Source organism: Truncatella angustata (assembly GCF_020726525.1).
Source record: "Truncatella angustata strain MPI-SDFR-AT-0073 chromosome Unknown BKA67scaffold_11, whole genome shotgun sequence".
In the NCBI taxonomy this organism is placed as follows: Eukaryota; Fungi; Ascomycota; class Sordariomycetes; order Amphisphaeriales; family Sporocadaceae; genus Truncatella; species Truncatella angustata.
Genome location: NW_025763391.1, coordinates 685028 through 706589, shown reverse-complemented (window position 1 = coordinate 706589; position 21562 = coordinate 685028). Strand labels below are relative to the sequence as shown.

The 21562-nt window shown below is 49.1% G+C and overlaps 6 protein-coding genes across 6 annotated transcripts; 3 read left to right on the top strand and 3 right to left on the bottom strand.

Annotated features, from left to right (window-relative positions):
- Positions 1 to 207: 207 nt before the first annotated feature.
- On the top strand, positions 208 to 1977 carry BKA67DRAFT_527223 (FAD binding domain-containing protein; the record flags this gene model as incomplete). Its single annotated transcript, XM_046098826.1, has 4 exons — positions 208 to 474; positions 549 to 762; positions 863 to 1251; positions 1306 to 1977. 4 exons carry the CDS (start codon positions 208 to 210, stop codon positions 1975 to 1977), a joined length of 1542 nt encoding a protein of 513 aa, XP_045951975.1.
- An 817-nt stretch (positions 1978 to 2794) lies between these two features.
- Positions 2795 to 4472, bottom strand: BKA67DRAFT_527228 (putative O-methylsterigmatocystin oxidoreductase; the record flags this gene model as incomplete). Its single annotated transcript, XM_046098828.1, has 2 exons — positions 2795 to 4141; positions 4197 to 4472. The coding sequence occupies 2 exons, from the start codon at positions 4470 to 4472 to the stop codon at positions 2795 to 2797; spliced, it is 1623 nt and encodes a 540-aa protein (XP_045951974.1).
- Positions 4473 to 5759: 1287 nt separating this feature from the next.
- On the bottom strand, positions 5760 to 7720 carry BKA67DRAFT_527071 (major facilitator superfamily domain-containing protein; the record flags this gene model as incomplete). Its single annotated transcript, XM_046098812.1, has 6 exons — positions 5760 to 6764; positions 6825 to 6981; positions 7056 to 7120; positions 7173 to 7316; positions 7374 to 7528; positions 7600 to 7720. The coding sequence occupies 6 exons, from the start codon at positions 7718 to 7720 to the stop codon at positions 5760 to 5762; spliced, it is 1647 nt and encodes a 548-aa protein (XP_045951973.1).
- A 1213-nt stretch (positions 7721 to 8933) lies between these two features.
- On the bottom strand, positions 8934 to 10506 carry BKA67DRAFT_113096 (uncharacterized protein). The gene has a single exon (XM_046094903.1). It carries the CDS (start codon positions 10357 to 10359, stop codon positions 9007 to 9009), a length of 1353 nt encoding a protein of 450 aa, XP_045951972.1. The 5' UTR covers positions 10360 to 10506; the 3' UTR covers positions 8934 to 9006.
- A 1490-nt stretch (positions 10507 to 11996) lies between these two features.
- BKA67DRAFT_527312 (uncharacterized protein) lies at positions 11997 to 19057 on the top strand (the record flags this gene model as incomplete). Its single annotated transcript, XM_046098840.1, has 4 exons — positions 11997 to 12283; positions 12340 to 12619; positions 12663 to 16853; positions 16919 to 19057. The coding sequence occupies 4 exons, from the start codon at positions 11997 to 11999 to the stop codon at positions 19055 to 19057; spliced, it is 6897 nt and encodes a 2298-aa protein (XP_045951971.1).
- A 996-nt stretch (positions 19058 to 20053) lies between these two features.
- Positions 20054 to 21124, top strand: BKA67DRAFT_527249 (chaperonin 10-like protein; the record flags this gene model as incomplete). The annotated part of the gene is made up of 2 exons (XM_046098832.1): positions 20054 to 20424; positions 20491 to 21124. 2 exons carry the CDS (start codon positions 20054 to 20056, stop codon positions 21122 to 21124), a joined length of 1005 nt encoding a protein of 334 aa, XP_045951970.1.
- Between the last annotated feature and the right edge of the window lie 438 nt (positions 21125 to 21562).

Genomic DNA, 21562 nt, shown 5'->3' with positions numbered 1-21562 from the left:
AATCCATATTCTCGTGAATAGTGGCAAGAGTCATGAGATTGGCAGGCGCTCTGGGACTCGGACTTGGTATAAGATGTGGGACGACGTTGGAGATGTTTTTGGTTGAGGACTCACAGCACCCAGCCAGCACCTTTAATTTCACTTAATACGTGAAGAAGGGAAATTTTGAAAATAGAGAATTTTCTTGGCTCGGTGCAGCGTACCATCATGCTTTCCCACACGATCCTCGGCGTTCTGGCGACGGCTTTGACTGCCGCGGCCGCGCCCGCATTGCATACTAGCAGCGGCGACGCCCTTGTGCGGTTTCTCGAGAAAAGAGCGACTACCTTGAACATCACAATTTCTCCTGGCGCGTCGATCGTGTATCCTGACCAGCCTGAATGGACTAATGATACAGCTCGCTGGTCCACCTGGAGCCCTCCAACCTATAGCGTCGCATTCCTTCCAGCAACCGAACAGGATATCACCACTGCTGTACGTAAATGGGTCTTATAAATTTTGTCCATTTTGAGACATTGGCGCAGAAGTTGACATGGCCATGCCCATAGCTTCAGTACATGACCCGCAACAATATTTCATTCCTGGCGCAAGGAGGCGGTCATGGGAACACGCTCACGTTTAGCACTGTACAAGACGCCGTGGTTATCAATTTAGAGAACTTCGGCGATGTTACGGTGAATGATGATGAGACGATTTCCGTCGGCGGTGGTGCTGTTTTCGCGAATGTCTACGCAGCGGCCTATGCAGCTGGCAGAGAATTGCGTGAGTGCTTTTACTTTTCCCTTACACAGTTTTAAGTCCATATCCCCAATCAGTGCAACAATTCTGTACATCGAATTTCCAAGTTGACAATAACGCGTAGCGGCTGGCTCCTGTCCGTGTGTAGGAGCGGGCGGTGCCAGCATAGGCGGTGGTCATGGCCGGCTCCAAGGCGAGTACGGTATGATAGTGGATGTGATTGTTAAACTCCGCGTGGCACTCTGGGATGGCTCCATTATTGACGTGTCCGCGACCGAGCACGCAGATTTGTTCTGGGCTATGAGAGGAGCAGGTCATAACTTTGGCATCGTTCTCGAGTACACCTTCAAGACTTTCCCTCAACAGAACGATGGCCAGAACTACAATGGCGACATGACATTTACCACTGACTCCCTTGAGGGAGTTCTCAGTGTTGTCAATGACCTGATTCCAGACCAAGATCCCGGTCTTGCAATTGACATTTTCATCACTTATAACGAGACAACCCAAACGGTGAGTGCTTGGCGAAATATCCATAGACGGATAAGTTACTAATAAACCTATTAGCCTGGCCTCTTACTCAATGTGGTCTACCATGGTACCCTGGAACAAGGCCAAGCCTATACGGCCCGCTTCGCCACAAGCCAAGAACTCGGTATTGAGCGTACTTGGTTGAATGAGTCCACGGTGGCTTGGGAAAATGTTCCGAGCGCAGCCGCTCGAGGCGCCATCACCCACGCATGTACGGAAGGGCTCAGCTACGACGTCTATACGGTCAACACGAAATCATTTGACATCGCACAGCAGCGGGAGCTCTTCGAATCGTATGTCGAGTTCGTCGAGGCAAACCCGCTGGCCGTTCATTCCATCTTCTTGTACGAAATATTTTCGCAAAGGGCCGTGCTAGCGCAGAACCCGGCAAGCACAGCCTTTGGCAACCGCCAATATGGCAACATCCTCATGCTTCTCCAGGGCACCTATACAGACGACAGCGTTGCTTCCGCATGGCAGGAGTGGGCTGACCATTGGCGTTCGCACCTGTGGGCCCCTGAGCACTCGGGCTACCCTGTCAAGTCTGTATACATGAACTATGCTCGCGGTGACGAGCCCCTGCAGGCGCTGTACGGCTACGAACCCTGGCGCGAGCACCGTCTAAGGAAGCTTAAGGCAAAGTACGATCCACACGGCTTCTTCAATCACTATAACTCGGTTCTTGGACACTGGAATTCGCCAAACTAGCTAGGGCTTGTGGTATATGTCATAGTTTAGCGGTAATGGTGGTAGTGATGATGAGGAGTAGGAGGTAGTAGAAGGGTTGGGACGGGTTGGTAGTTCAAGGCAGACAGCTATATCTATAGTGAAGAGCACATTCATTGTCGCCAAAAATATACATCAACTATCTCTCTAAAATGTATTCATAGCATCTGATGATATAGGTACTAGCAGACATGAAATCTTGCTCTCGGTATATTTACACTTAGCACCTTATTGGGCAGACGTTAACTTGTCTGATTTGTGCTAGTTTTCCCTTGTTTGAATAGAAGTGAGAGTTCACTTCAGGGCTGGTATCTAGTGAGTGCGCTCACCTGACTAACCTTGGCAGGAGACTAACTTATGTATGATACAATTGCCGCAACACCTCACAACCGGTATTATACGAAAAACCTAGTTCACTCAAAGTTGGTCGAGTATATTGACTTGAAAGTTGAACGTACACATGTAATGATGTGAACCTATTTATTGAATTTTGTCAACTTGAACATCTAGGATTTGGAAACCCTCAATTCCAATGATTTGGACGCCCGCCCGGGAATTAGCACCTTACAGGTCCCCACCAAGCACTACGAGCACACGATTCTGCACGATATTTACCTTATACATCGATGAGTCCACACAAGTTCAATTGAGATAAAACACTGCATACCACCCATTTGTGTGCATTTATATGGATGTTGGAGTTTGCATTTGTAATCTTAAGCATAATGGATGGTTGAGTCGTAGTCCTGCCAAAATCTAGCGCCGACAGGATAAACCAAATGTATCACGATAACGTGTTCTAGCTTCGACCCGTAACAATACCATTTACATCCACCTTTTGCCCTCTAAGCACAAATCCTTCCTCTTTTGCTTTTTTCCACTGACGCTCAATCAAGCGCAGTCTGTCATTCGCCCGGGGTACGAACCGCGCGGCGAAGGGTTTGGGGCCGCGAAAGCTCGTGTCCTCCCAGGCGTCATCGCTGATATCAACACGCTTGGCCTCTGCGGGAGGGTGGAGCTCGAAGGCCCATATAAGATTTGCCAGAGCGAGGTTGAGGGAGTTCTCAGCGAGGCGAGCTCCTGGGCAGATACGGCGGCCCATGCCGAAGGTGAAGTGGTCGCGGGCATAAGGATCGCTCTGGTTGGCATACTCGGAACTGTACTTGGGGTAATTCAGGTAGCGCTCCGGTCGAAAGTCGGATGGTTCATCATACCGCTCTGGGTCATAGTGTATGAAGCTCGTGTTCCCGAGGAGTACGGTGCCCTTGGGGATGACATAGTCCTTGTACACCACGTCGGCATCTGCGTAATGCTTAATCCCCCAGAACGGTGTGGGATGCATGCGCAAAACCTCCTTTGTGCAGGCACGGATATAAGGCATTTTCTCAATATCGTCGTATACAGGCGTGCGGTCCGGTCCCACAACTCGCATGACCTCGTCGTGAGCTGCTTTCTGCACGTGCGGGCGCGCAATCAAGTGCAGCAGTAGGCTCAGTAGCGTAACCGACGTCGTGGTAGAACCCGCCTCAACGTTGCCGCCAGCTATCCATGCCGCATCCTCGTCGGTCAACCCTTGCTTGCGCCATGAGTCGCTGTTCTCCATGAGCTCACGTGCGTAGCAGATCGGCGCTGTTCCTGCAGCCACCTGCTTCTCCAGCCGTCGCCAGAGCTGCATCTTGGCATGAAGCAACGGCTTTGCATAGTTTTCGGCCTGCCTCCTACCCGGCTGCATCCATGTTGGTAAACGTGCTAAAATCGGCAATTCATCCACTACAAAACCGCCAGCTCGAGTAATTTTGCCTAGAATGCGGGCGCTCTCCAAAGCGTGATGAACGTCTTCGTTGTCCCAGTCAGTCACACGTAAGCCGTATGTGCTAGTCATGACGATGCTGAACGCGAAACGGCGTATATGCATGTTAAATTCTAGTTGATCTGTATTCTTTGTGGCTAGATCAAAGAGCAGCTGCTTAGTTTCGAACTCTTGGCTCGGTAAAAACGTAGAGATCATAGTGGCTGAGAGAAGCTGGTGCGTAATGGTGCGATATGTGCGCCATTTGGTTCCATATTCCAAGGTAAACATGCGCATTCCACCCGCCACGACGTCATGACCCATGGGTGCCGGCATCTTGGAAGACGTCTTCATGGACTAGGAATTCCCGTTTAGCTAGTTTTTGGTTTATGTGTTCTGCGAGGAGACTCACCTGTTTGTTCAAGATCTCGTGCATTGCTTGAGGGCTGTTGATAACGACCCAGTTATAAACGCCCACACGCAGCTTGAAAACCTCCCCATATCTGGAAGCCCAATCTCGAAAGTCAATATGCACCTTCGCGGGGAGGCTAAGCCGGAAACCTCCAGGCCCGGGCATCTTGTCCAATCTGCGATCGCGGCGGAGCCATATTATGAAGAAGAATACCGTCAGTGCGACGGCCCAGAAGACAACTCTGGAGTTTTGCGAGAATTCGTGGCTATCTATCATGATGTGTGTATTTACCGTGCTGGTGCCTCGGTAGCTTAGTGCCGGCTGCTTGAGCTCACTATTTGCAGTGGGTGAAGATATATAATATGCCATGCTTGCCAAGGAGATGACAAATGGTTTTGGTTCTATTACTTTGTTTCTAAATCTCTTTGGCTGTCATGTCAGATTGAGGCCATAAGGTGCCGGTGTTCGAGTCCCAGAAATTGACCACACGGTAGCGAATTACCTGCGGTTCGGACTCTTTGCGAGCCACATACTTCTCTGATATGCAGCCCGTCGTCAGGAAGCTCAATTTCCGGATCAGCTTATGCTGGGATGCTGACGACCCATGGTCGACCCAAAATTCAGCTGCACCCAGCTTTGACGCCACCACGGATGATATGCGGACCGTGGCTTACGCCCAGCCCTGCAATAACCCTGACCAATAAACATTCACTATCGCTTCCCGAACTAGAGGCTTGCTCATCATGTTGTCTGCTCTGTAATGTTAGTATTGGCCGTAAAGCAAAGGAGAAAGCTACATCGCACACTTAGTGTGGTTCCTGGTCTTACAAGCCGGCAAGGACGTTTCACTAATTCCGGATATCACGTATCTTTGGTTGACATGGACGATTGAGGTTTCACAACATTAAGTCGGGTTCAGCTAGAGGTTGAAAAATGGCCGAAATAGGAGATAAAATCAAGTGGCGCTGAACCTGACTCGGTGTGTAAAATCTTACCTCCTCCTCTTTGAAACATATGCAGCTGGCCGATAGAGATGATGCAACAAACTACTCCACAAATTTACTGCCGCCTTTTAGTTATATGATGATTGCCAAGGATAGTCCACGAGGAGATTTTGACGCACTTGACACGCCGTTTGCCAGGTTTTCAGATAAGGAAATGATCGACATAGAGGTTTTTCTCAGTGCCAATCTCCTGTCCAAAATTTAGATATACTTAATCTGTAATACCTGCTACGTCAATAATTATTCCTAGTCCAGAATAGGAGGAATTGTCATATTGATACTGCTTTGCAAGATGCGATGTGCCCATAAAGTTTATTCCGAGCAACGCAGTCCCATCATAAAGTGGTTCGTGTTTCCATTTTGCCACACAGTATAATATGCACTCAAAGATACAATGCCACGACCATGTTATTTACAAAGCAGCTTGCCTGTACTAACAATTTCACAAGAAGTGGGAAACAAGCAATATTGCTGCCAAAATATGCCTACACGGAGGCGGCTAGTAAATTGCGACAAAATGTAATAATTGATCTGAATCCATGCATTACAAATAGTGTTGTTAGTTTCTGCGAAATGGGGATGCCCGACCATCCAAAGGTATCCATTCTCGGCTTTTCCGACTGCTCCTGAGGGTCACTACCCGACTATCTCTTTGCGTATCTCTTTGGTCTGCGACTTGCACGAGACCTCCCGTGGGAGCCGGAGTATGTTGAGAAGGTAGGCCCGCCGGCTTCTTTAGTGTTTTCCACTCTATGAAAATAGCGCCAATAACTGAAATGCAAGCAATTATGACTCCAATCTGATAAGTCTTCTGCAGCGCCAACACATACACGTTTATCACTGCGTCCACGGATGATGAAGGAACAATCGACCGGAATGAGATAGGGCCAGCCTCTACCAACGCCCCAGGGCTGACGCCGGGGATTGCAAGATCAGCGAAACCTTGTCGTAACTGGTTATCGAGCACAGTGTTGCCGGCGGTTACGAACAAGGAGGCGCCGAGATTCCGACAAAAAAGGGTCACGCTAATGCCGATAGGCAGATCTTGAAGTGGGAGCACCGCCTGTGGCGCGTTAGGAGGTTGTTGAAAGCCGAGTCCGACGCCTAGACCGAACAAAATCTGGTACCCGATCCACCGCGGCGGGCTTGTTTCAGCTGTCATTGTCATCAACAAGCCTGCCCCAATAGAAGTGAACACCACACTTGCATAGCAAAAAGGGTTGATATAACCCAGTCTACTGACACCGACGCCAGATGCCACTGCTAAGATGACATTGCCAAGAATTAAGGGCAAGTTGTCGATGCTAGACGATAGTGCTGACTCGCCTTTGACAGCCTGGAAGTAGTATGGGATAAAGTAGATGAACAGGTAAAATGAACCAGAAAGAAAGAACGCAAACCAACTGGCGGACCAGATTGTTCGCTGCGTAACAATACGGGGAGGTATGGTTGCCTTTTCGCCAAGTTTCCATTGCAAGGCCCCGAAGAGGAAAAGGGTTATGCCACAGATAAAGAATAAGGCGACGATTCTTCCATCGCCCCACGGATATTGCGTACCTCCCCACTATGATATCGCCGGCATCAGCAAATGTAGCTCAAGTCGGAATATGTTGGCGAAATGTACCTGCAGAGCGATAAAAAGACAGATCATACTAGGAAGGAATAGGACAAACCCCAGCGGATCGAGCTGGAGAAATATTTCGAGCCGTGTCATGTTTTTGAAAGGGCTGGCGATGGGTGTCAGGCGCAAGAAGAATATGATAATACCTGCCGTGACAGCTCTGTGCGATCGATTAAATTTAGTGTCTTGGAACTCACAACAAATGGTTGGCTCCAGGAGGGAACGATCACTAACCCAAAAGGAAGATTAATGTAGAAACACCATCGCCAGGAAACGTGATCTGTGAAAGCACCACCTAACTATAATAGAATGAGTAATGAACTTCCATGGCATGAGACCATAACGCCTCACCAAAGGTCCAATGACAGAAGCGATACCATACATGGCACTGATCAGGCCTTGCCAGACTGGCCGCTTCTCCAAGGGAGAGGTCCGGGTGATGATGACCAAACTCCCCGCAAACACACCTGACGAACCCATGCCGGCGATGGCGCGCTGCAGAAAATGAATCAGTAAGACAATGACTTCTATATCTGTAATAGGAATACATACCCCAATGATCAACGCCAGTGACGAGGGTGCTATGCCGCATATAAGAGAGCCGAGTTCGAAGAAGAATAGAGAAGCCAGGTACGTCCATTTCGGGCTGAATATACTATATAGCTTGCCGAACAACAGTTGGAAGGCACATTGGGTTAAGAAAAATGCTGCCGAGACTCATTAGCACGTATCCTATGTAGCTGCCTGAACGTCCTATGGCGCAAGTAAGACGACTGACCTGAACCATACCATCCGACGTCGCTCAAGGAGTGGAACTCGCTGGAAATCTTAGGTATAGCCGTCGAGATGATTGTATTATCCAGTGCAACACAGAAGACAGCAATGTACATCGCAAACATGTTGATCGCGAAGGTTAAAGGTGGTGGATATTGTGGAGGTGGCTGACCCCTGGAGAGATCATGCGGAGAATCTGGGCGTGCATCAGGGGTAATGAACCACTCCGGGTCTTCCCCATGACCCTCCTTAGCCACAGTTGTCCTCAACGGCTTGGGTGGCTCTATTTCCGGATAAATAAACTCTGAATGTAGGAAATCCTCCCAGCTGAGTTGACTTCCTACATTTGATCCGTTGATGGTGTTAAGAAAGTCGTGGCCAACAGACGGGACTGGCAGTCTCGGAGCCTTGAGTTCACGAGGCCTGACTTGAGGCCCTTCCTGAGTTTCATTTTCCTTGATTGGTGTTTTTGGTATTGCTGAAATCGATCCTCGCCAACTGGTACTTGTCCCAGAGTTCGACATGTTGAATGATTTCGTATAAGAACAATCTCCACCGAATAGGTTGGAGAACCGTCAGACTTTGAGAGAGCGAAGAGACTTTGAAGATTCAACGATTGGTAACTAAACAACTTTGGCCAGGCTAAGTCGTGGACGATTTGCGTGCGGGGCTCAATTGAGATCGAACAAAAGCGAATTCTATCCGAGATAGCCGTGTTCGTATCCTCTTCTCGCACGTGCTTCACCTCTCTATTCTTGTTTCCGAAGCACTTGCTCAATAGTTGTCGATTCCCTTACATTGCGGCAATCCGTTTGTTCTCAAGCTGAGCTTGGTAGTGGATGTAAGAGATGACTGCATGTAGGGAATGTCTACAGGTATTCGGCCTCATAAGCTTGTTGTGAAGTTGTCAGCTCTTAACGCCGATGCTTGGCGCTGCGGCCAAGGAAAAGCAATTGCCGGGTATCAAAGGCGCCAATTCATTGGGTAAGGACAAACTCTTTCGGCGTTATTCAGGGGGGCACTGCAACTTAACAGTAAGACTGCGGGTAAAAGCAGCGAGCAGTCATGCAAGCCGAATGTGCTTGACCGAAATTGGTCTTAAAACGACCCTGGCCAGTGGGTAACTTCTGGATTGAATTTATAGCGGACTTCCACTGGCACCCTTGCCAGTCCTTGATAGAGGCTTTTGTATGAGGCTTGCAACATAGTATTCCTGTAGTCATTGGCAAGGCTTTGAATACGTGACCAACGTTAGATTAAACATTTCAAGCCCTGTTCAGAAGTTAGAAATAATCATCACTTGATGTAAGATGACTATGAATATATGTTTTACTTCATAGAGATATTCTTGATTAATCTATACCAATTCGTTATTATGTGTAATGTAATACAAATGCTCGTTTCTATTTATTTAAATGCTAAAATCCATCAACCGCGACCTCATTATCTCCATAATGCTTGCATGTTCGCTCAGTAGCCAAGAGCCTAGGCTGTGATACAAAGGGTTTATAGTACCTGACGCTGATACGTCAATGGCTTTAGAACCCCGCGAGGCAAAATCTTTGATTAAGACGGCAAGTCTTGTGAGCTCCGATAGAAGTAACTGGATGCGAAGGGATGCTTGTACCCGTTCATCGTCTGTAATAAAGCTTCCCATAGCCACTTGCGTGGACCCTTGCATTTTCGTCGGGGTGCTTGAACCACCCGTACTAGTATTGCTTACTACCGTGCTTGTGGACCAGGGTGATGGCGGAGACATGCCCGGAGCCTTGTGCAGAAGGTTAGTTGGTGAAACAGCGGTATTCAAGGCAGTTGCTATGAGGGAGGGGGATGAGGTATGTGATGATGATGATGAATAGCTCAATCCCTGGTGATACCAGATCAGTATGCGTGAAATTATTGACGCATGAAGTAACGCGAGATGAGGGTAGCCAGCACAGGAACAATTCAATAGGCGGCATAGTCTCTCGCTGCATTCGCGGTTGAGTTGTAGTATGTTATCTAACGGGAAGTGGTCTGCAGGCGCGCCTGTTGTCGTTGTCTCCGATGCCATTGTCGACTGAAACTTGCCCGGATTCATGAGCGATAAGTTGCATAGAATATCGTAGGATTCCCGCAAACATTTACGGTCACATTGTGCTTGCGTGTTGTCTTGATGCCACTGTAGGGAGCTGACTCCTGTATCTTGAGGCTGTTGAGAGGCATCTTCATGTATAGAGTAGTTCGCTGGATTCTCGAAGGGCGGCCAATCGAATGTGGCAAATAGTTCATGATCGGTTGCCGTAGATAAAAGCTCGTCAGTCGGAGCCCAATCACCAAATTCCATGCCTGATAAGTTCATGAGCGGAGGCAACGCACCAAGCAAATTGGTGCCCGCCCCAATATTACAGAAAATATCGTCGCGCACCAATCTCCAGGTCGATTGCGAATCGCTGCTACTCGAAGACGACCCTGACCTCGAAGAAGGATCCGTCCTTCTACCAGACCGCCCTAGGCAGTAATCTCTATTGTCGTCGTCACATTTGTGATCTTTGGGGAAAGCTGGTTGCTTCTCTGGCGTGCCTGATACTCTCGGCACGTCTGAGACTTTCAACCTCTCCCTTGCCGGTTTCCCCATCTTGCGTGACACACCGTAAACACAAGTGATGCCGAGAGTAGCACATCTGCCGCACATAGGCTGGTCTCTGTCGCATTTGACTTTTGCAGAGCCGCATCCATTGCAACTAGACCGTAGCTTCGGCTGCCGTGGGGGTTTAAGAGACATTGTTCAAACAAGAAGTTTCCACTAGCCTGGGTCCGGACGCCTCAATGTTGGGGGGACAAAATTTGATTCAATAGAGCCATCAATAGCCACACGAGGTACATATATGGGCCATGGGAGTCGATTTTGATTTCAAGCAACAGGACCCGCCGGGTAGACCACCCTTGTTGTTGCAATTAAAATTCCTTTTAAGCCTACACAATAGGCATACGTGGGGGAACTCGGCGACTACTTTCCGATCTAGATGATGAGCTTATTCTAACTCACTTAGTGCACGGTAAACGTTGGTTGTAAGCTTATGGCTTTTGCCACTTTTGGGTCCTGTACAGTAAACCACAAAGATAAATGTGTTGACTATGTATGTCAGCTTTAGAGATACCCAGGATCGGGTATGTGGAGACGTGCACGCCACACACTGCAGCCGGTCCCAGGCAGGAATCAGCGAAAAGCCCTGTGCGACTCGAAAGAATGCTTTGTAGTCTCATCGGTTGTATTGCTCGGCCGTTTCCTGGCGTCAGCCCCACTTCCAGGTCCTTTGCAACATGCGTGCCAGTCAGATTTCCAGCACAAATCATGGCTCCAATCGCATGTTCAACCGATTCGGTCTGACGATGTGCAAGGTAGCTGAGTACGGCTCCTAACTTGAAGGCAGCGGGTCTGGGTCTGATATGCCACCATCCAGAACAGCCGCGCTAGTAGCGCTCGGACGGTGATGGTTATACCTTCGTCTGCATATGAACACTTTTGGAGGCCAATCAATGAAGTCAATTACTGAATATTCCCGAATTGATCCATCGAAGTGTTTATCTTAACTAAAGGGGCTTCGAATAATGGCGTTACAAGCTGTAGAGGGCGCAGCTAATGATCTTGTGTCACTTAGTTAACCTCGGTATGGCTGAGTAGATCGGAAAGAAGCTCGACACTTCACCGACCTTGCTAGGAACATTTAGATGGAGAATAATATAATTTGCTTATTAAATGACGTATTTTAGTTGATCTAGGGGAACTTCATGCATACAGATTGTTCAGCTACTGACCATGCTGACATTATGGCTATGGGGTTTACAAGCCAGACACGAAACATTTTACAAGCCACCATACACCAAGCTGAGAAAATTAATCTCTACGAGGAAAAGATAAGCCTCGGGCTAACATCACTGCCTATGTAGGTAAAACCCGACGGCTCTCGGGGAGAGTATACGACGCCCGGGTAATCTTTGAATCGCCTTGCCAGGATTCCCGATCCGGAGGAAACGAAATAATTGTATGGTAACAGTCCAGGGGACCGGCTTTTGAGTTCTAAAGATAGCGTTGTACAGCCAATTAACGATCATTTAGAATCTATTGACGTGTTCGACTAATGAACATACCTAGACATCATATTGAGCATGGTGAACTTTGAAACCCGCAGCAGCATATCGGACACAAGTTGACCGGGGCGTCCCCGAGAGTGATAAGGATCTATTAAGCTAATAGTCTGAGACGCAGTATAGATAGGCTCTTGACCACTATGGACTCTTGAGAATATATTTCGCATCACAAGGTGCCAAGTTCGACTAGAAGAGCAGTTCTTTGCTGCATATCCATATAATATCCTTAAGACTGACATTCTGGATTAAGAGTCGTCAACAAATTCTATCATGTCAGACGAACCAAAATTGTTTCTCTTCGGAGACCAGACGTATGATAACCAGCCGTATCGGAAGGAGCTGTTGCGGGACAGACAAAACCCAATCTTGGAAAATTTCCTTTCCAAGTCATACGATGTGATACGCAAGGAGATCTTTACGCTCCCTGTTGAGGTCATAGAAAGCCTTCCCAGATTTACTAGCCTGGATGACCTTCTTTTGTGGAAGCAGGATGGTCAACAATGTATACCCGTGGACATGGCTATGACATGTTTGTACCAGATCGGTACTTTTATCAGGTACAGACCCTTCCAATGTTTACACGTGCCAAGTCCGAATCTCACAGTATTTGTAGCCAGTCCAGCTCTTGGGACTTCTACAGCAAGGGCTCAGGTGTCGTGGGCCTCTGCACAGGAGCCCTGGCCGCTGCTGCAGTTGTCTGCACTAGAAATACACTCGATCTCGTTCCAATAGGAGTGGATGCGGTTCTCGTAGCTTTCAGAACGGGCATGCGTGTAGCTGACATGGCACAACGTCTTGATCCTTCTGAGTCTCTGAGCCAGAGCTGGTCCTTTGTCATTCCCGGTTTGACATCTGCAGAAGCGGTGCACAAGTATTGTGAACAAACGGTAAGAGTACAGGGATTTTAACAACTCACTTTCCACTAACTTGACCTAGAGACTGCCTCTGTCGTTCAAACCCTATATCAGCGCCTATGCTCCTAATGGAATCACCGTGAGCGGCCCGCCTCGCTCGCTCAGTCTCCTGCATAGCTCGCAGACCTTACAGACCCCCGGAGTCAAGAGTATCCCCATCTTCGGGCCGTATCATGCCCCGCATTTATATTCTCAGGATGACGTTGACGAGATCATCGGAACCGTTGGTCCTTTTAGCTCCAACTCTTACAAGAACGTCATTCCAATCTTTTCCAGCGGCGGCAGGTTGGAGAATATGGACTTCGGGGGGCTCTTGAACATAGCAGTGGCTCAGATTCTGTTGCATCCAATTCAGTGGAACAATATTATCGAAAAACTGCAAAATCACATTTCAAGCGGCGACCCGAGATCGTTCAGCATTATTCCAATTGCAACAAGATCCCACCAATTAATCTACTCTGCGCTCAAGCAGACACCGTTGCGTACGTTATTGCCTTCCATGACAGCGCAGAATAAGTCGCCTGGTGATGTGCCTGGAACTGGCGAATATGCCAGCCCAGGAAAACCGAAGCTGGCCATTGTCGGAATGTCCGGAAGATTTCCCGGTGCCAAGGACAATGACGCATTCTGGAAGGTTCTTCATGGAGGTCTCGATATGCACAAGATTGTTCCACCCTCGCGCTGGGACGTCAAATCGCACGTAGACCCTGAGGGCAAACGGAAGAATACAAGCACTGTCCCGTTGGGGGCGTGGCTGGACGATCCGGCAAGCTTTGATGCGCGCTTTTTCAATATATCCCCGCGAGAGGCGCCGCAGATAGATCCGGCCCAGAGGCTTGCTTTGATGACCGCTTACGAAGCAGTGGAACAAGCCGGTATCGTTCCTGATGCTACCCCTTCAACGCGTCGCGATCGTGTTGGTGTCTTTTACGGTGTGACAAGCCAGGATTGGTTCGAGACAAACAGCGCCCAAAATATTGATACGTACTTCATTCCAGGTGGCAATATGGCTTTCATCCCAGGCCGCATCAACTACTTCTTCAAGTTCAGCGGCCCAAGTTATGCAGTCAATACGGCGTGTTCTTCCAGTCTCGCAGGCATCCACCTTGCTTGTAACTCCCTTTGGCGAGGGGACATCGATACGGCTATCGCTGGAGGAACGAACGTCTTGACTAACCCAGACATGACGGCTGGTCTTGACAAGGGTCACTTCCTCTCCCGGACGGGTAATTGTAAGACCTTTGACGACGAAGCTGATGGATATTGCCGAGGCGAAGGAGTCGGGACTATTATTCTCAAACGCCTCGACGACGCCGTTGCCGATGAGGACCCAATTCTGGGCGTTATCCTAGGCGCATATACTAATCACTCAGCTGAATCTGAGTCCATCACTCGACCCCACGTCGGGGCTCAGAAGGATATCTTCCGAAAGATTCTGAACCAGAGCGCGACTGATCCTTATAGCGTTGGCTACATTGAGATGCATGGAACAGGCACCCAAGCAGGCGACGCTGGGGAGATGTCTAGTGTTCTAGACATCTTTGCGCCAAGTCTCACAGATTTGCAGAAGGGTCGAAATAAAACCGAAGCTCTCTTCTTGGGATCCGCTAAGGCCAACATAGGGCACGGCGAGGCAGCCTCTGGTATGGCTAGTCTCATCAAGGTGCTCTTGATGCTGCAGAAAAATATGATCGTTCCGCATTGTGGCATCAAGAATAACATAAACCGCAAGTTCCCCACTGATATGACTCAACGAAATGTCCATATCGCCAGAGAGCCAACGTCTTGGGAAAGGAGCTCTGACGCCCTGAAGCCACGACGAGTTTTCGTGAACAACTTCAGCGCCGCTGGTGGTAATTCAGCCCTGTTGCTTGAAGATGCACCATATGAACAGGAGTCTGCTAGTGTCTCCCTGGATTTTCGCAGCCACCATGTTGTCGCTGTATCGGCTAAGAATGCTGTTTCGCTACAGGGCAATCTCAGATCGTTGCGCCACTATTTGCAGCAGAACTCCAGTCTTGATATTGGTCAGCTCTCGTACACTACGACTGGACGCCGTATTCATCACCCGCATCGCGTGATGCTTACTGGGGTGACCACCCAAGACCTTTGCTCCCAAATCGAAGAGGCGATACAGAAACAGACAGGAGTAACAAGACCTAAGAGCACTCCTAAGATCATCTTTATGTTCACTGGACAGGGTGCACAGTACCCCGGAATGGGGAAAGAGCTCTACGAGTCCTTCTCGCTTTTCCGCACCGAGATGCGTCGTCTGGACCGCATTGTAGAGAGCCTAGGTTTCCAGTCTATGCTACCAGTCATCAATTCCATAGAGTCGGATGTCGGTGCCTTTGACCCTGTCGCTGTCCAGCTGGCTAGCGTCTGCCTACAGGTTGCGCTGACGAAGCTATGGGCTTCGTGGAACATTACTCCAGCAGCCGTTGTGGGACATAGCTTGGGTGAGTATGCGGCACTGAACGCTGCTGGCGTCCTGTCTGATGCTGATATGATTTACCTTGTCGGTTCTCGTGCTACTATGCTCCAGGAGAAATGTACCCGCGACACTCACTCTATGTTAGTGGTCAAGGCATCGGTAAACGAGATCGCACACGTGCTTAAAGGCGAGACGTACGAAACTGCTTGCATCAACTCCCCGACCGAGACAGTACTGGCAGGAATCAACGACGATATCTCTAGGATCAAGAACACGCTCTCAACTGCTGGACTAAAGACAACATTGCTGAAAGTCCCCTATGCTTTCCACTCCTCTCAAGTAGAACCAATTCTAGTCGATTATCAGCAGCTAGCGAAGGGTGTGACATTCTATCAAGCCAAGGTTGCAGTCATCTGCCCCTTGGATGGTAGCATCGTTGATGGCTTCGATAAGTTTGGTCCCGAGTACCTAGCTCGGCATACTCGCGAGCCTGTCAACATGCACAAGGCACTTTTGGCAGCAAACAGTCACCATATCATCGGTGATCAAAGCACGGCGCTAGAGATTGGACCGCATCCGGCTATCACTGGAATGGTCAAAGCAGTTTTAAATTCACAGATAACATGTCTGGCATCGTTACAAAGGGGCCGACCAGCGTTCCAGCTACTGACCGCCAGCCTGAAGGCTCTTTACACTGCGGGATCTAACATCCGTTGGTCCGCGTACCATGCTGACTTCAAAGCGTCTCACAAGGTCCTGGCGTTGCCGGCATACAGCTGGGACCTCAAGCCTTACTGGATTCAGTACGTCAACGACTGGTCGTTGCGCAAAGGAGACCCCCCAGCGCAAACTAGTAAAACCTCGCGATTAGAGAGTACTACTATTCACCGGGTTGTAAAAGAGACATACGACTCTAAGGGTGCCTGTATGATCGTGGAAGCTGACGCCACGCGCAAGGACTTCCGCCCGTTGGTGGAGGGCCATGAGGTTGACGGGGTTCCCCTCTGCACCCCGGCAGTATATGCGGATATCGCTCTGAGTCTGGGCACTCACTTGCTTGAATGCTACCACCCAAACAAGAAGCCCGATACCATTCTTAATATCTCAGACATGACCATCGTAAAGGCTCTCATCCTCCGAGCTGATGGTCCAGAACAGATCCTACAGGTTCATGCGGATGCTGACTGGGCGTCGAACGTGGCAATCGTCAAGTTCATGACGTTTGATAAGCAGCAAAAGCTCCAGGAACACTCGCGCTGCAATGTTCAATTCACCGACCGGAGCCTGCAAAATAAGCTTCAGAAAGAGATGGTTGAGATTAAACAGAAGCAGCAGATCTTGCGCGAGGGTATTAGCACAGGTGAAACAGCTCGTTTCAACCGCGCCATGGTTTACAGAGCCATCAGACCGCTGGCACGATTCCACGACGACTATCGGGCTGTGGACGAGATCGTACTGAACAGCAAGACACTGGAATCCTCGAGCCGTCTTAGCTTTGGCGGCTTCCACAAAGAAGGCAATTTCCATACCCATCCCGGCCTTCTCGATGCGCTGACGTGGTCTTCCGGGTTCACAATGAATTGTAACGACAACAATGATCTCGACAAGGAGGTCTTTGTAAACCACGGGTGGGGTTCGTTCCGAATGTTCGAAGCCTTGGACCTCTCCAAGATTTACACTACCTACTCTCGCATGGTCGAGGGGAAAGATCACCTCTGGCACGGTGAAATAGTGATTATGGAAAATGACCGAGTCGTCGCTCACTTTGGACAATTCGCGGTAAGCTCTCAAATATTGTTTCACTTGAAAATATGAATAACACGAACTGACTGCGTTGCACATAGATGCAAGGAGTGCCACGGCGAGTCTTGAGAATCATTCTGTCGACAGAGAGCCGCCAGAACGCGAAGAAGCCACATCAACAACAGCCACAGCCGGCAGAGAAGACGGAGGTTCCGGCACTGGCGCTGTCGAAAGCATTGGGGAACGCAAGCCAGCATCACGCTGAGTCCAAGACAAAACCTTCAGACTCGATTGGTTTTGACCAAGCTATCTCCATCATCGCAGAAGAGAGCGGCCTTGCTGTCGCAGACTTTACAGACGATACCATCTTTGGCGATGCAGGGGTTGATTCACTTCTCGGTCTGACGATTTCGGCTCGCTTCAAAGAAGATCTCGACATGGACCTCGACATTAACGCGCTCTTCTACGAGTATCCTACTGTTGGTGATCTTAAGAATTTCTTGGCAGTAGGTAACTCCAAAACTGCCGAGACATCTAACGGAACAAGCGAAACAGAATCGATTCCGCCAAGCTTGAACGGGAGTAGCGATGCAACGGGAGCTACGACCCCCATTACCAGAGTGGATACTCCGGGTCCAGTCACTAATGTTGACTATAAGCACGCTCTCCACATCATCTCGGAAGAAAGTGGCATCTCAGTAGATGAATTGACGGATGACACAAACTTCGGCGATGCCGGAGTGGATTCGCTCCTCTCGCTTGTCATTGTGAGTCGTTTCCGAGACGAGCTGGAGCTCGATATCCAGCACGAAAGTCTCTTTCTCGAATGCCCGACCGTGGCCGACTTGAAGAAAATGCTGGTAGGAGCAGCCCCAGAACCAGTGCAGACTATATCTGAAATTCCAACAGTGAACGGTACTAAGCGGCAAGAGACCGAAAAGTCGGCAACGAAGGTGGAGGCGAAACCAGCGCTACAGTTGTCAGAGAACGAGATGGCCGATCTGGTGGCCCGAAAACGGGCAATTGATGAGTATGTCGAAAAATACACTGCGGGCTTTTCTGCACCCGTTCTTTCTTCACGCGATTCAGCTGCGAGCGACAACGACAAGGTTGTTCTAGTGACAGGTGCAACAGGGAGCTTGGGGGGCCACCTTGCCTTCAAAATGGCTCATCTCTCTGACGTGAAGATGGTGATTTGTCTCAACCGCGAACATCGAGTCGAGGCTTTCGAACGGCAGAAGAGAGCCATGAAAGACAAGGGCGTTCATTTTCCTGATCATCTGCTTTCAAAATTGAAAGTACTCCAGGCCGACACCTCCCAGGCTAAGCTGGGCCTTTCAAATGACGAGTACGAAAGGCTTGTAGCCTCTGTCACTCACATCATCCATCAGGCATGGCCCATGAGTGTGAAGCGACCTCTGTCTGGATTTGAACCACAGTTTGGTGTTATGCGAAACCTGATTGATATGGCTTGCCTTGTTACAGCGCAACGCCCCCGAGGCTTCCGGTTCGGTTTCCAACTGATATCGTCTATCAGTGTGGTCGGGAACTACGGCCACGGCACGTATGATGAGGGCATGAAAGTACTGGTGCCTGAGGAAAGGGTCAACATCGATGCCCTTCTTCCAGTGGGCTATGCGGAAGCCAAGTGGGGTTGCGAGCGCATGCTCGACGAGACCCTGCACAAACACTCGAACCTCTTTCGTCCCATGACGGTGCGTCTGGGCCAAATCGCCGGGTCCAGCGTAAGCGGATACTGGAATCCAATGGAGCATTTCGGGTTTATGATCAAGTCGTCTCAGACGCTGAATGCGCTGCCGGACGTCGACGGCACTGCCTACTGGACCCCCGTCAACGAGATTGCCGGCACCCTATGTGACTTGGTCCTCTCGAGCCGTGATCCTCAACCCGTCTATCACATCGAAAACCCTGTAGGTCAGTCGTGGCAGGAGATCAACGCCATCTTGGCCGACGCGCTGAACATTCCTAAATCTAATATGATTCCTTTGAGGGAGTGGACAGAGCGGGTGAAAGCTGCGCCGGTACGCGATAACCCGGCTTCAGCGTTGGCGGATTTCTTGGAGAGCAATTACAAGCGCATGTCATGCGGAGGGCTAGTCCTAGATGCCCAAAAAGCGCTCCAGGACTCGCCAACCTTGGCTGCAGTCGGGCCCGTGAGCACAGAAGTCATCAGGAAGTACATAACTGTTTGGAAAACAATTGGCTTCTTGAAAAACTAGTTGAGGTTTTAAATGGATTTGCCGGAGTTATAGCACGAGTTTTACATGTTGGCATAGAAACTTAGTTATAGTACAGATTGATTTTTATGAATTCATCTTATTTGTTATAAAATACCAATGGCTCTTACGGCCTTCATGACATTGGTCATGGGTATACATTTACATCATGGTTAATAATCTATGAATTGTTTGTACCACTCCTGAGGTTAGTCTAGACTAACCGTTAGGTTAGACTAACCTTAGTCTAGTCTAACTAGAGTTAACTTTTCGCCCTTTAGGCTAGCAAATGGGGCTTGATTGTTTGGTAATGGCTGGGAGGTTTTAAATCAGACCGCCAAATGCGGCGGCACCAGCTGTCAAGACGCATCAGGCCTCTCTATTTCTCTGTCAAGTAACAATGTACAAATGTAAGATGTTAACTTAGTCTATCTGGCAAGATTCTACCTTAATTTCTTTCACCCTGGCTTCCTTAGAAAGCCTACTTACCACTAAGTTTGGTATGGCAACAAACTCCAGCTTTACTAACTACTTGCACCCTCAAGCTGAAGCACCACCACCCCCCTTTACACTTCTCGCTACATACCCGATAGAACCAAACTTTGGTGCGGAATGATAAATCTCAAAATTTCGGTCTTAAAGCTGCTTACTGCATATCTGTCGGCGATAAACCGTGAAACGAGGCCGGTCAGGTCAACAATGTTACACGACAGCTGACCGCTTCGGTGTCCGAAAGTAAAGTCCGGTCGTTCGTACTAGCCCAAGAATGTTGTGTAATGACATATGTAACACGAATTACCTCATTTTACGTCTCGCTATGCCTATTATCGCCGGATAGTCGCGAGGGCGTTTTGTACGCTAGGCGTGAGCATGGCAATTTAAGATATAAATGCGTTTGCCAAGAACTATATGGCAGGCACCTCTTCATACACACTCATCAGTTTGCAATAAAATAAGACATTGCCTTCTAATTATTTTATTTATTGAGCTTATTTCACCATGTCCATTCAGCAATACCAGACGACCAAACAAGGTGGACCATTCGCGCTGGTGACAGCGCCCAAACCTAAGCCTGGCCCCAATGAAGTTTCCATCCGCCCAAAGGCTGTGGCATTGAATGCCATAGACTGGAAGAATCTTAAGTTTGGTGCTATTGTTAGTTCATGGCCAGCTGTGCTAGGTATTGAGGGCGCTGGGATTGTTGACTCTGTCGGAGAGGACGTAACGGCCTTCAAGACGGGAGATGAGGTCATGAGCTTTGGACATGGTATTGTGGGCAACGGTACGTTTCGGGAAATATATACCGTACCTGAGAACTTTGTTGTCAAGAAACCTGGTATACTTAACTTCGAGGAGGCTGCCTCGCTCCCGTGAGTTCCACAAACCATCCCTGTTGCGCCAAGACGCTTGGATACAACCCTAACACATCTTACAAGTATCTGTTACCTCACCGCAGCTGCCACCATTCGCGTCGGCCTCAAGATACCTCTGCCAGGTCTCTCAAAAATCTCTATCAGCAACAGTATCCAGTCTGCTCTTGTTCTCGGCGGCAGCTCTGCTGTCGGTGCGGCCGCCATTCAGCTGCTGCGCCTCGCTTTGCCACATGTGTTCATTATCACGACCAGCTCGGTTGCCCACCACGCTCACCTACAGTCCCTCGGTGCATCCAAGTGCCTGGAGCGTGGCGCACAGGATGACAGTACCGTTCTCAAGGCTAGCACGCCCTACGGAACCGGTGTAGACGTCATAATCGACGCTGTCGCTGCCGGCGCGTCTTCGCCTGCTGTCTACCAGGCCTTCAGAGTTGATGGACCAAAGCTTTACTCTCTGGTTGTCACAGGTCCTCCTCCGAAGTTCCCGGAGGGTATCCAGGGTGTCCTGGTCGGTGGGCAAGACATGTTGGACGCTGAGCCAGATGCCATGCCGTATTTGGGTAAACTGGTGGTCGAGGGCAAGTATAAGCTGCCGTTGAAAATCGAGGTGGTCGGTAAAGGATGGGATGCTATTGATGCAGGATTAAAACGATACCCTGCTGGTTATAGTGGTACAAAACTGGTCGTTACCTTGTAGACCAGTTCAGTTGACATTAGAGAAAGCTATGAATAGATAATAATAGAAGGAGGTACCCGAATTAGCTCACCGTTGGAGTAACAACGTGATACCGTTGTTGACGTAACAGATTGCACCCAACAGTAACCCTGAATATTCACCGACTTCGCCATGAACTTACGAACAAGTGCCTGCTCGAATTCAAATGTTCTTACATTAACGAACTAAAAGCGAGTTCAGCCAGCTGGAATCCTTGATTCCGTGTATTGAAATCCACATTAATCTAGCTCCCCCTTACGATTTTGTTGTCCGCATAATATTATGTCCATATTTAAGAAAACCGATCGACGAATACCTCATCCATCTTGTAAATGACTGAGTGTTCCAAATTACGCCATCTCATGGCAATAAATCACATCTCACACACAGCAATGATCGAGTTGAGAACTTTGGGCGTAG